The sequence below is a fragment of the Cupressus sempervirens genome, chromosome 3, assembly GCF_028749045.1.
Source record: "Cupressus sempervirens isolate cs-2001-9-10 chromosome 3, ASM2874904v1, whole genome shotgun sequence".
Taxonomy (NCBI): domain Eukaryota; kingdom Viridiplantae; phylum Streptophyta; class Pinopsida; order Cupressales; family Cupressaceae; genus Cupressus; species Cupressus sempervirens.
The window spans coordinates 312,371,208-312,384,312 of NC_143120.1; the positions used below are offsets into that span (position 1 = coordinate 312,371,208).

At 35.5% G+C, this 13,105-nt stretch overlaps 1 protein-coding gene across 2 annotated transcripts in view; it reads left to right on the plus strand.

The window, feature by feature from the left end:
* CAC2 (acetyl Co-enzyme a carboxylase biotin carboxylase subunit) overlaps positions 1-13,105 on the plus strand; it is a 55,471-nt gene that overhangs the window by 14,708 nt on the left and 27,658 nt on the right. For both annotated transcript variants that reach the window (XM_089819646.1, XM_089819645.1), the window contains exon 4: positions 10,210-10,351. In XM_089819646.1, coding sequence (XP_089675772.1) covers positions 10,210-10,351 — 142 coding nt within the window. The remainder of the gene's footprint in view (positions 1-10,209; positions 10,352-13,105) is intronic.

Consider the following 13,105-nt stretch of genomic DNA (forward strand, 5'->3'; position numbering starts at 1 on the left):
ACATGTCCAGATCTGATGTCCAATCTGTAGAATTCCTTAGTATACTCCTTCACAGTCACGTCTCTTTGTCTCAAATTTTGCATCTTTCTCAACAAACTAACTTGGTAATCAGTAGGAAGGAACTTGTTTTTTACCTTGTTCACCATCTTTACCCAAGTCCTAACTTTTTTTCTTTCCTCTCCTTCGTCTATCAGTTTGCAAATGCTCCCACCATAGTGAGACATGTCCTTTCAACCTTGTAATTGCAATCTTCACCATCCTATTATCAGGAGTGTTTTCATACTCAAATAACTTCTCCATTTCAGAGATCCAATCCAACACAACATTGGTATCCAATTTTACATCATAAGGAACAACTTCAACAGCAGGTATTGAATTTGCCCTAGACGATACTCTCAACAACCTTGCTTCATCTTGATCTTCTTCAGGTTCTGGATTAGGGTCTGGTGCTGCTTCATCATCACTCACATCACCAAGATGCACTCCTCTCCTCTCCTCTGGGCTGTCTCTATAGCATCTAATTTGGTTGTAATCTATCTCAATGTATCCAACACGACATTATCAACATTTTCTCTACCTCGAACCATCTTTACAATCAAGTTCCTGCAAGATTGTAACCCTCTGCAAGTTATAGGTCAAATCCGTAGATTTGCAACCCTACAACCCAAATCAACTTAGGGTTCTACATGATCCAATCTCCACAAGGATGAACCTCTGCTCTAATACTAGCTGACGCAAGGAGGGATGAGATAACCGAGGCCAAAGGCATGCCCAGCTATTCAAACCACCTATGAGAGTAAACACAGTGTAAAAAAACACCAAACTACAACAAACTCGGGAGATAGAGGAACAAATGCCTTCATATATTCATCAAAATTATCAATTACATGCCCACTTGTAAGGCCTTCTGGGTTACGGCCGCATTATAATCAAATTCGAACTTTAAAGATCATACTTTGCATCTTAGCTTGCTTCTGTTCCTCCTACACTTCTACCTTCTTAAATTCTCTCCCTAAGACTCTACCAAAGACCTCTTTAAATATATGTACGGCCACAAATCGATCTGTTGCAATACAAATAAAATAATTCTCATATTAAATGCTAGAACAAGCCACAAGTCGGTTCTCAACAATTACCTATCACAAAATTAAATCAAAAGGTCAGCTCCAACAAGAAACCGCACACAGACAACTCAGCAAATGAAGACCAAGTAAAATGCTGCAACATGGTGAACTCAACAACCAAAGAAACTAGGCATCCAAACAAGCTTGACAACCAGAGGAACTCGGCATCCAAATGAACTTGGTGACTAAAAGATAACTCGGCGACCAAGGAGAGCTGGCATCCAAAGAATGACTCGGCAACAACTGTGAACTCAACAACCACAATGAACTCGACACCAACTAAGAAACTCGACAATGCAAGACATTGCAACTTGACAACAACAAGAAAGAAGCGAAATATGTAGGATAGCAGTGCAACCCAGGATGCTCCTGCATCAGTTTGGGTATGCTGCCACCTTTATTTATTCTCTTGTGATTGTAAGATTTGCCTTGCCTTTTTCATCCACATCTTGCATATTAAAATCCTTTTGCACTAGGTAATTGGTGCGTCTTCATAGTCACCTTGTTCACACCATTTGAACAATAATAGTATGTTGTCTTTCTTATATTGGCAGTCTCTCATAATGAGTCCCCATTCGCTACATTGTCAACATTGTAGGACATCCTTTTGTACCGTATTTTCATTTGTGCTCATTGATTTCCATAACTGCCCAATGATTCATTTCACAGCTCCAATAGAGTGAACTCTTCTTGTGTGTACTTGCATACTTCTAGTCATCAAATTGTTTGAGCTCTCCTTTGTTGAATGACCTGTCGCCTGGCAAATATCACAAAACATCTTTCTAGGACAATTGCTATTACCTTTCACGTGCTTTTCAATTTGGCACTCAATACACCATAGTTTATTAGTTTCTTTATTGGTTCCTTTCTTTGCCTTCTATTCTTTCATCTTTTCATCATGTCTCCTCATAGGGCCTATATTGTTTTAAATTCTTTGTCACTACTATTTTGGGGCTCTCATCATCGTCTGTCTTTCTTTTTCTTGGGAAGGATGTTTTATTTTTTACTCTTGATTTCCATTGCTCACTTATATGCTTTGTTTTGACAAGGATGAAGGGATTAATCCCTTGATGAACTACTGCTTCTTTAGTCAATGGTTTGGTTGGTTCTGCAACTTTACCAACAACTCCCAAAGCCTATGATTGTAAGCTTGTACATTCTCATGTTTCCCTTGTTTGGTTTTGTAAATTTTTTCGACAATCTCATTGTTGCCCCGTGGTAATTTAAAGTCGCCTTAAAATGCCTTCTTTAGTGCGTCCCAAGAGATTGTGGATGAAACATCAAGTTTTGTGAACTTGTTGATGGCTATAACTTGTACTGATGCTAGAAATGCTTCCAACCAATAGTCTTTGTCCTCTTGTTCACTTGTTAGCTAGATGGTTTTTTACATCTTCTAGGTTCCTTTGACCCACTCCCCATGAACTTTGGCAGTTTCTATCAATCCTCATTCAGACTTGCTAGAGTTACTATCTTTCTCACATGCTTACTCCCTTGTGTGCTAGAACTAGGTGGATTGTTTTGATTGCTATATTTTGGTGCTTCTCTTTCACTCTTGGCCATACATGTGTCCTCTACACATTAACCTCCAACATCCCCAACACTTTTAGTACTTTCAGGCTTTGACTTGTTCTTATACTCTCTCTGTCTAGGGGTTCTTAGTTTGCTTCATCCAATTCTAGGTTCCCTAATATGGATATATCTCAATGTAATGAAATATTTTTCGCCAATTTAGAGTTTTATTCTTTGTACTCCTCGCCCTATGTTGACTATACAGTTCAGTTGCCCGCAAGGTCATGATATGTTTCATCCAAGAGTGGTAAGTGTCTGGCCATCTCTTGCCATTCATTCCATGTATGATTCTTTCCTTGTTGTATGGTCTCCTTTCCTCTTGACTATTACTTTTGTTGATGTTTTTGCTTTTACTTCATTCTCGAGAAGGGTTCCGACTGGGAATTGGTCTTTTGGATTTTCCTCAAATGTTTCTTGTAATATTCTTCATTCTTATTTTGTTGGATCACTTGATTTGACCACTGTGGCCTCTTCTTGCCTTTAGTGGGGTCTAGGGCATGAAATACTCAAATCTGACCCAATTTATTTTAGGCAATGCCACCAAATGTTTATTGCTATGTTTGGTAAATTAAATACATGAAATAATAATAAGGATGATAGTGTGTACCAAATATAGGAGTAAAATATGTTTGTATTCACTTATGAAATTATTATAGAGAAAAAGATCAGAGATGGTCAGTTAAGGATTATAGTTCATCTGACTACATTGTATTGTCTTCCTTGCCAATACAAAACATATTTAAAGGACCCAATGGTTGCCAAGAGAAACATGACCTTCAACTAGTCAATGATTATAACTACCTAAGAGTGACAAACAACTTAACAAAAACAATTAATACATTGCTAGATAACCAATATTATTGAACATAACAATAGATGTACATTGACTATACATTGCAAAGCTTTTGTGATGGTCATTCTTTTCTTGCATATTTGTTATTTAATTTTGGTTATATATTATAATGTCCTCAAGAAATGATGTATTATTTGATTGTCATACAAGTGTAATTTGTTTCTATAAATATTTTTCTAGATAGCATTTTCCTCTTTTATGTTCATGACTCAATTGCCCAATGGTGTAGACCCCTCTCCACATTGTTGAGTTACTAAAGAATTATCAATAAAACAGTCTTTCTGTCCTTGTTAGTCGTAGAGTAGATTTGGGTTTCATATATGGCTGTTAATGATTTATTACTATATACTGCGAATAATGTCAAGAAAATGCAGTTGACTGAATCATTAGAGAATCATGGCATGCATGTCTACACCTTGCCATTGTGTATGAAATAATATAAAATTGTCCAAGGGAATTATAATGTTGTTGTATCGATAGGTGCATGTCCAAGGTGTTTTATGAGCCAAGATGTATTTTAGATAGGTAATTATTTTTTGACCTAGTGACAATTATAGGGTTCAAGCATACATTTGGTGTCATTGCTTCTTTTATAATCATGTTATAGTTGAATCGATTTAGAAGACTATTAAAAGCACCACTCAGAATGCTATCCTGTGTTTAAGTTGAGTGCAGGAGTGACGACCCACTCTCCTCAATTGGCCTTTAACCCTTCTTTGTCTGTTGAATGATCCTCTGTTTTACCATCTAGACGATAAATCATAAATCCCTGGCCTTGAAGATAAGAAGAGTTCTAGGAGTGTGGAGCAGCAGTTTGAAGCCCCAACACACCCAACAATCTTAAGGTAAGCAAATTATGATCAATCCTGTACTTTTGCATCCCAAGAATCAGTTGTTTGTAGGACAAAAACACTATAAAAAACAGATTAAAGTAACACATGACTGTAACTGAGTGCTTTTCATTAATTTAACAATTTCCATATGTCTAATAATTTCATACATCCTATGTGTATACCAAGCTTGGACAACAGTTTTTCTCAATAGGCCTTGTTATTACAGTCAACATAATACAGAAGTTTTCAGTAATAAACTATCACAACAGCGAGAGGTAGAATCTCACTTCAACCCTGCATAAGTGGTCCAGCTTTTTCACTCTGACCATTCCTTGGATGGTCTTTCATGTGATATGCATCAGTGAAACCACAAGCTGGAAATTGGCTTGTGGCTCCAGTCTCAGCAATGCACACCATACTGTTGTTAGAAAGTAAAGTCCACCAAGATAATTGGGGGGTGGGGCGGTGAATCAATTATGTAATTAAAACAACTCTCGATATCTTTATTGATTTTGACACATGTAAACAGTAGATGCAACAACCATAAAAAGATAACCATGCAGAATAACACCAGATATGTTAACTAGGGAAATCTTTGATCAGAGGGAAAACCCCGGTGGGGATGATACCCAATGATGTACTAATATAAAAGTTCATTGTTAGAGGATAGACCTTGTTTGGAGTCAATGAAAGACAATCAATATATATGAGTCCTTGTTAGGAGACTTTGAATCCGAAGACTTTGAATTGTAAGGAGATTCCAACCCTGTTAGAAGTTGTGCCAACCCTGTTAGGAGTTGAAAGGAAGACCGCTAAACCCACTGTCCAAATAACTTATGTACTATTCCTTCGAAATAATTAAAACAATTCTCAATAATGGGGTGGGGGGTTGAATCAATTACGTAATTAAAACAACTCTCAATATCTTTATTAATTCTGACACATGTAAACAGTAGATGCAACAACCATAGAAAGATAACTATGCACAATAACACCAAACATGTTAACTAGGGAAACCCTTGATCACAGGGAAAACCTCGGTGGGGATGGTACACAGAAATGATATCCTAATATAAAAGTTCCTTGTTAGAGGATAGACCCTGTTAGGAGTTAATGAAATACAATCAATACATATGAGTCCTTGTTAGGAGACTTTGAATCCTTGTAAGAAGATTCCAACCCTGTTAGGAGTTGAAAGGAAAACCGCTGAACCGACTGTCCAAATAGCTTATGTACTATTCTTTCCAAATAATATAGTGTGGAACAACAGTTGTCCAATGAGTAACTTGTGTTGCCAAATATAGTTCCTTGTAAACTACTGTGCCTTAACCGCGCCAAACTCTGTTCTGATCTTCACAAATTCGCATATCAAGCTCGCACAATAGATATATTACAAAGATATGACCACATATCCACACCTTACATCCAAGGAAAACATCTTTCCTTTATACCAAGTCCTAAAACAAGTTATTGAGTTGGCCTTGAGGCTTTCCCAATTTACAATAATAATATAGAACCATCTTAAGATATTACAATACGTGTTACATTACAATTGTACACTTTATACAAAATTACGCACAAACTGTCAGCTCACAGTCTTCATAACTTTTCACTCGATGATCTTCAGATTATGCCTTCTGAACCAAGGAATCTGTAACATGTCTTCAATCTCCGTCTTAGTCCGCTCAAGCCAATTCCATCTTTGTGAGAAGATAGAATAAAAACAACAGTACTGCTTTCTAGAAATGTTGTCTGAAAGCTGCCTTCACTAAAATCTTAATAACTCTGTCCAATCTTTATATTTCCATACATACTTTAGAACATAACCTTATGTACGCATAAGTTGAACTTCAATCCTCAAACCGCACCAAACTCTTCTACCTTTGTAACTCTACCAATCTTCACAGAATAATCAGTATGTTGACATCAATGACAAACACTGTCATGAATGCAACACATAAGCTCTGAATCATGTCTATAACAATGCTAATACACTCTCCCATAGGAATATCATCAACATTCATGCCGACACTTGTGTCTGTCTCTCTATCGTAGAGACACATTTATATAGATAAATAGGAATGATGATTTATCTCAGATTCTGCAGTGATATTCTATATATAGATACATGTATAATTTTATGTATACATACATACATACAAAGATGTAACTAAATATAATACATATATACACCTATTGATCTATATACTACATGTATTGATTTATATAATGCATCTATCTATTATTCTATCTATCTATGGTACAATTATGATATTTTATGATTCATATGCTTACATGTATCTATATGTGAGAGTGAAAATAGCTTGTAAACTAGGAATGCACTAAACTACTATTCTGTTCAACAACACTACCCGAACAAACATCTAGATTAGACAATGAAAAGAGAGCAAATCTCACGAAAGGCCGAAGGGTATGCAAACCTCTTAAGCCAATGAAGAACTCCCTTGTTAAGAGGATTTGTCCAATGAGATGGATGTGTGCTCAAAATGTTTTTGCTCAAGCTTCAATGGTGAGTAAGGACTTTGACATTATAAGGATGCTTTTCTATTACTTTGGATTCAAAATGGTATCATGACATTGCTCTAGATGGTGGATCAGCAAAGTAACGAGAATCAGAATTGTATCGAAATCGGCACGGCCGAATCGAATCATGAATCGGGGGTGAATTGTTGGTGAATCGGCGATGAATTGGCAAATTTGAAAAAATCCTTTAAATGTAGAGATTTTAACAATTTAAGACTTATTTCATGCACCCTTTATTGAATATAACTTAAACACACTATAACATCATCGAATAGAAGTTAAAACTTAACATACATAAACATGAAACATAAAATCCATCACATACGTAACTATGTTATCATTATGTACTAAATTGTAAATTGTAGGCTAGCTGAAGTAAATAGAAATCAAATGATCATAATGATTCAAATCATAGAATGTATGTAAGATGAAATCATGAAGATCTATAAGACATCAAATCATAAATGTATGTATAAATCTGAGATGAAGATCCATGAAAGTTTGAAACGTATGTCTATCACTGATTCAGTATCACCATCAATATCTAGACAGTGTAAACAAAATATAAAAACAAGGCTCCAGCTCAAGCCTCTTCTTCTCTCTCACTTTTCCTCTCTTCTACTCATGCTTAACAAATAGAAGGCCCTTTAGGGTTATAACAAAGAGAATAGGTCAAAAAGAAAGTTAAAAAAAAGTTATTTTTTTTAAATTTACAACTCCATACTTTTCTGGCCGCAGGCGATTTCTTGCCGATTTTTTCATCCAATTCATGCGATTTTTTTGATGAATCGCCGATACCAACGATTCATCCAAAAAAATCGGGTGTGGCGATTCCCGACTCGAAAAAAATCGCCCACCTTGAATCTTATCGTTGAATCGCCGATTCATGTGATTTTTGAGCGATTCTTGTTACTATGGGTGGATGATTTGTAAAGGGAAGAGGTTTCAAAATATAGGCTTGAGGGGATGGGAATGAATTGTCAATATTGGAAGTGTAAGAAGAGCTAGGATGCATTTTGAGGGGAGCACATGGATTGTGCTTTCATAAGCTTTTGTGACAAGTGTCACAAAGAGAGAGGTTGAAAGGACATAAGGGGTTGGGAAGATATTTTATAGAGGCACATATTGTCTCAAGTCCCAAAGGTGAGGCCTTGAGGATTGTGACCATTTTGGGAAGTGGGAATGGGGGACAAATGTGTAGGAGGATGTAAGGGATGTGTAAGAGCATTTAAGGTTGACTTAAATGCATGTGGTTGAAAATTTGAGAGGATGTGATGGGAGATTGACTTAGGCTTGGTTTAGGATATCTTAATCCTTGTATTGAAGTTGTGCAAATGTTTAGGATGGTATTAGGCTTGGGTTATTGGGCAAGTGGGAGGATTAGGAAAAAGGCATGTGGGAGGAGAGAGAATGAGTGGAGGGTTAATTAGTTAATCAAGGGTAATTAACTAATTAAATGAGTTTAGTATGTGTGAATGGGTTGGGTTGAGTTGTGTTAGAACCATGGGTTGTATGGTATAGGGTTTGGTTAGAGGGTTGTTAAAGTTAGGAGCCATGTGCTCAAATTGGATTAAATAGGATTATTCAATTCAAAAATAGAGGAAAAGGCTTAAATGAATTAATTAAATCAAGTAGAGGTATTTGTTTCAACTAATAGAAGAAGGGGGATTATTAAATTACCAATGTTGCATATTTAATTAATTGGACTATAATTAATTAATTAGGGGATTACCTAGTTTAATTAAATAATAATATTTAGTTAAAATGCCTAAGAGAGGTAAATTTGATTTTTGAAATCATTAATCGGATTTAGGTCTCTACACTATCTATATATGATACCACTTAAGAAAATTATCTGTCAAGCTATCCTTCAAACAATCAGTCCTAATCACTGAGTTGCTCACCCATAAGATTAATCACCTAGTTGTTGAAATGCTATGTCATGAAGTAGAAGATGCAATCACCACCTTGTATATATTCAAATATTTTAAAGGGTTATCTAGCAACCCACACAATCCCAATCATCATTCATTTGTAAACCAAAACAGTTTTTTGGCATTAGTTATTTCTACCTATAACTTTGGTCCAGCTATAGAATTACAAGTTACAAACTTACAACTGCTGCATCAATTAAATTGCCTTTTTTTAATGCCATGATTGCATTCGGTCAATGTACTAATAGATTCAAGTTCATGCAACTTATCCTTTAATGCTGATAGTGGGGACTTTATTTTCCCTTCAAGATATGGTAATATTCTCCATTTCATTTTGGATAAGTTTTTCTAAGCTAGTTGGCTGCTAAGAAAACTAAGAACCTTAAGGTCATATACTTGCTACCTCAAATCTTTAACCCAACTCTTGAATTGTCAAGGTTATTAGCCACTCTTTTCTTGCCCATTTCATGTTAGACACTGATTGAGCAACAATGTAGGTCATTCAAGATTAGTTGTATAATTCCTTTAAGATGTTAATTCAGTATATATCCTTTTTCATCTCCATATATAATGATGATTGAGGTCCCTTTGTTTTGAAATTTCATCCATCTATGCTTCTTAGCCAACTTTATGCCTTAATGCATAACTTGGGCTACTGCTAGATTATCTGTAGCTGTTTCAAAACGTTCATGCTACACCATCGTAGCTTCCTAACCAACCTCATTTAACTATCCCCCATGGATTGCTTGTGTTTCATTTAGCTGCTCCATCGAAATTCAATTTTGTTGATTTCTATTGTGTGAAGTTGACTTTGGTGGCTACAATTGTGTACTTTTTCACAGCTCCCTTTATCAGAGAAATTAGATACATTTTCATACACTAAACTTTATAGTAGTTCAACGGATGGTGTCATCAATTATATTCTTACATAGACCTATCTTGTCATAATTGTGTATATTAAGAATAGTTTTATTGGATACATCTGTGAATGTGCTTGTCTGATCATATGTTAGAAACAATCGAATTTAAAAGCCCTATAATAATAGCAACATTGAACTGGCATTAGTAAACAATATGCAGCATATGAACTTTGATATGCTTCATAGATTACAGTACAGAGAGCATCAAATTCCTATAGCAAACTGTCATTCTTTTTTTATGAATTTCAAATCAAGTATGCATTTCCAGTTTCAGCAGTTCTGTAGTAGTTTCTTCTTTCCATATTCCTAATATGGTGTCAAAAATGAAAATATTTTAAGGATTTCTTGTATTTGCAGAACTGGAAATCATTTGCATTGCATTTTACTGTTTGAATCAAACTGATTAATGGATTTTCGTGGATTTAATTTCAGCTATTTAGTTACCTCGAATATTTTATCAGCGGCAGTTACCCATAACTGTACCATGCTGCACCCCGGATATGGTTTTCTATCAGAAAATGCTAATTTTGTGAGCATGTGTAAAGAACATGGAGTCAATTTCATTGGGCCAAATGTAAGTACTTTGTGAGGGATTTTTCTTTTCAAAAATGTAATTACAGCTTATATTTACATAAAAAGATTCTTTAATTCTAAGATAATGTTAGGTTCTCTATACACCATTAAAATTCTATCTATTTGTATCCATCGATCTGTAATTGTTTCATTGAATGTTGTTTCATTCTTAGTTATTAGTGTCCAGTTTATTTGAAAATATTGGCTGCATCCCAGAGTGTCTGGAATTTCTTTCATATCTGCATGCTTATAGGCAGACATATTTGTTAGACGGTAATGTGTTCTGTAAATTTCTTTTATTGGTTTAGTAAAGATCTTCTTTTGAAGATACATTTTTGGATCTGAATCACCAGTGATGTTATTTGCATCCGTATTTTTAGTATTGCTTGGTGGTTACCAAATACTGATAATTAAGGCTGAGTTCTATTTCTCTAGATTTTTGTGATGCACAATTACAAGCTCTGCTATGGTAACATATAAATGCATCAAATGCAAGAAAAATTTAGCTTTAAATGAACTTAGGAGTGAATAGAGGAATTGTTTCTAAGATATATAGTAATGTGCTTAGTTGACCAAAAATGATCAATCAATTTGGAAAATGCATCATTTATAAATTAACATTGATCAACCGAGTGTTTCAAGGTATCTAGAAAAGGAAATGCCAATGGCTGAAGAAAATTCAGTGTAGAGAGAATGATACAACTAGGCTAGTTACACTTACGACTATAGGTAGATACCACTAAGCTAGGCTCTATGGTATATAATTTTGAAAAACAAGTGTCTTAGGATCCACACTAACAATTTTGAATTTTGACTAGATCCTTTCATAGGATGATGGGTCTGGAGTTTGTAAACTTGGGAGACCCACCTTGCAACTTTGAGCGTTCTAATTATACTTATCCCAATTGCAATCAAGTCCAGCACATTTAGATTTTAGATCAACAGGAGGAAATTTTTCAAATAGGTTTGCAAGTGTAGCCAGTTTGAAAACAAATGTCATAGATTTGACGTCTAACAATTGTAGGATTTATGAGTCAGGAGTTTGTAAACATGGGAGACCCACCATGCAACTTTGAGAGATCTAATATAACTTATCCTGATTGCAATCAAGTTCAGGAATTTTTTTGTACACGTTTGTAAATGTAGCTAGTTCGAAAACAACTGTCATATATTTGACAGATACCAGTCAATAATTCTATCCTCAAATTTGTATTTTTGAATTGCTAAGTTCAGAGAGCTTGCTTGTCATGTAAAAATTTGAAGTACTTAGTTTATAACTTATGTATGGCATTTTGACCTAGGACGGTGGTGACAAAATAGCAAGATAATGGAGATCACTACTTAGCATCATAGAATGGATATGTTTGGAGTGCTATCTATTGAGATTAGTAACTTGACAAGAAGGCATTGGAGAGGAATGAATCCTTAAAAAATACTAAGGCTTTGTTACGTAATGCTGCTATAAGTCAATTCCCTCTTAGTAGGGGAGCTGTAAATTTTATTCATTATTTCAAAGGAGGAGATGACAGATTCTCTGAATAGTTTCTGTTGGATGGAGTGGGTGCTACATCAAATTTGAGGTTTTAATTGAGTGACTTGCAGGTATCTCAAGACATTTGTCACTTACAATCTCCAACAGGTAAAATGGATGGTGCGGTGCAGAATGGCGTGGGAAGAAATATTGGAACATGTTGTGAAGATGTGATTGAGGGAATTTAGTGTGTTAATGACAACTAGATGTGGTCATATTGAGAAAACTTCGGAGGGTGTTTAGAAGCTTTGGATATGTGACAGAATACAATGATAAGGCCATATTTTCTGAATTATATACCTCTACACCTTCATAAGTATAAGAAGTAAAAGCATCAAATTCAGGAGAATGGAATAAAACTGTAAAACAATAACTAGATTGTAATAGTTATTGATCTTGACAAGCTAGCGTCTATATAAGCTAAGTTATTGGTTTACACAGAAAAACCCCAGATCTGGGTCTGGTTCTTTCTCAATGAGGGTTCATGGTGTGGTCTGCTCTGGGTGTAGGCAGGGTGTGGATTCTTTGCTCCACATTCGATTAAGGGTGAATTTGCACTCCAAATCCCATGCCCACATTAAACTTGTTTTGAACTGCACCTTTTTTAATTTAATTTAATTAATTTTATTTTTTCCTTTCTCTTCAGATAACTTCTTTTGATAACACATTTTATGAAAAGAACAAAAAAAATGCTTCTGCTCATCACTCCTACAAAAGCTTTTTCTGTTAATGTGAGGGGCTCGTACAAACAGAGCTGGTACAGAAAGGAAACCAAGAAGAGTGTAGTTGGAAAGCCTTTTTTTCCCCTGAGGCCTCTCTCAAGACAGCAGTATTGCTGCATTTTGAAAAAAACATTCGTAGTTAGTGAATAATTATTTGGCCTTGTAATGTTATTTTACTTCCAATCAGTTCCAGGGAGTTGCTGACGGTTGGTACCCTTAAACCACCATTTGACATTGTATAGGTGTAATTACTTCCTATCGGAAGCAGCTTTGTTGTGTTGTATACATTGCACATTGGAAATAAAAAAGATCTCTTTGCCATATTGTTGTGATTCTTGTGATTGTACTTTCTTTCTTTGAATGTGGATCTGGATATATTGCCTTCTTCATCTGCAGCCTCGTGATTACCAGTACTTCGTTTGGCTCCTCCACCGCCAACCTGTTGACTCCTTTCTGCTTATGGTTTTTGTAATAACCCCCACCAGTTATAAATCAAAAAACA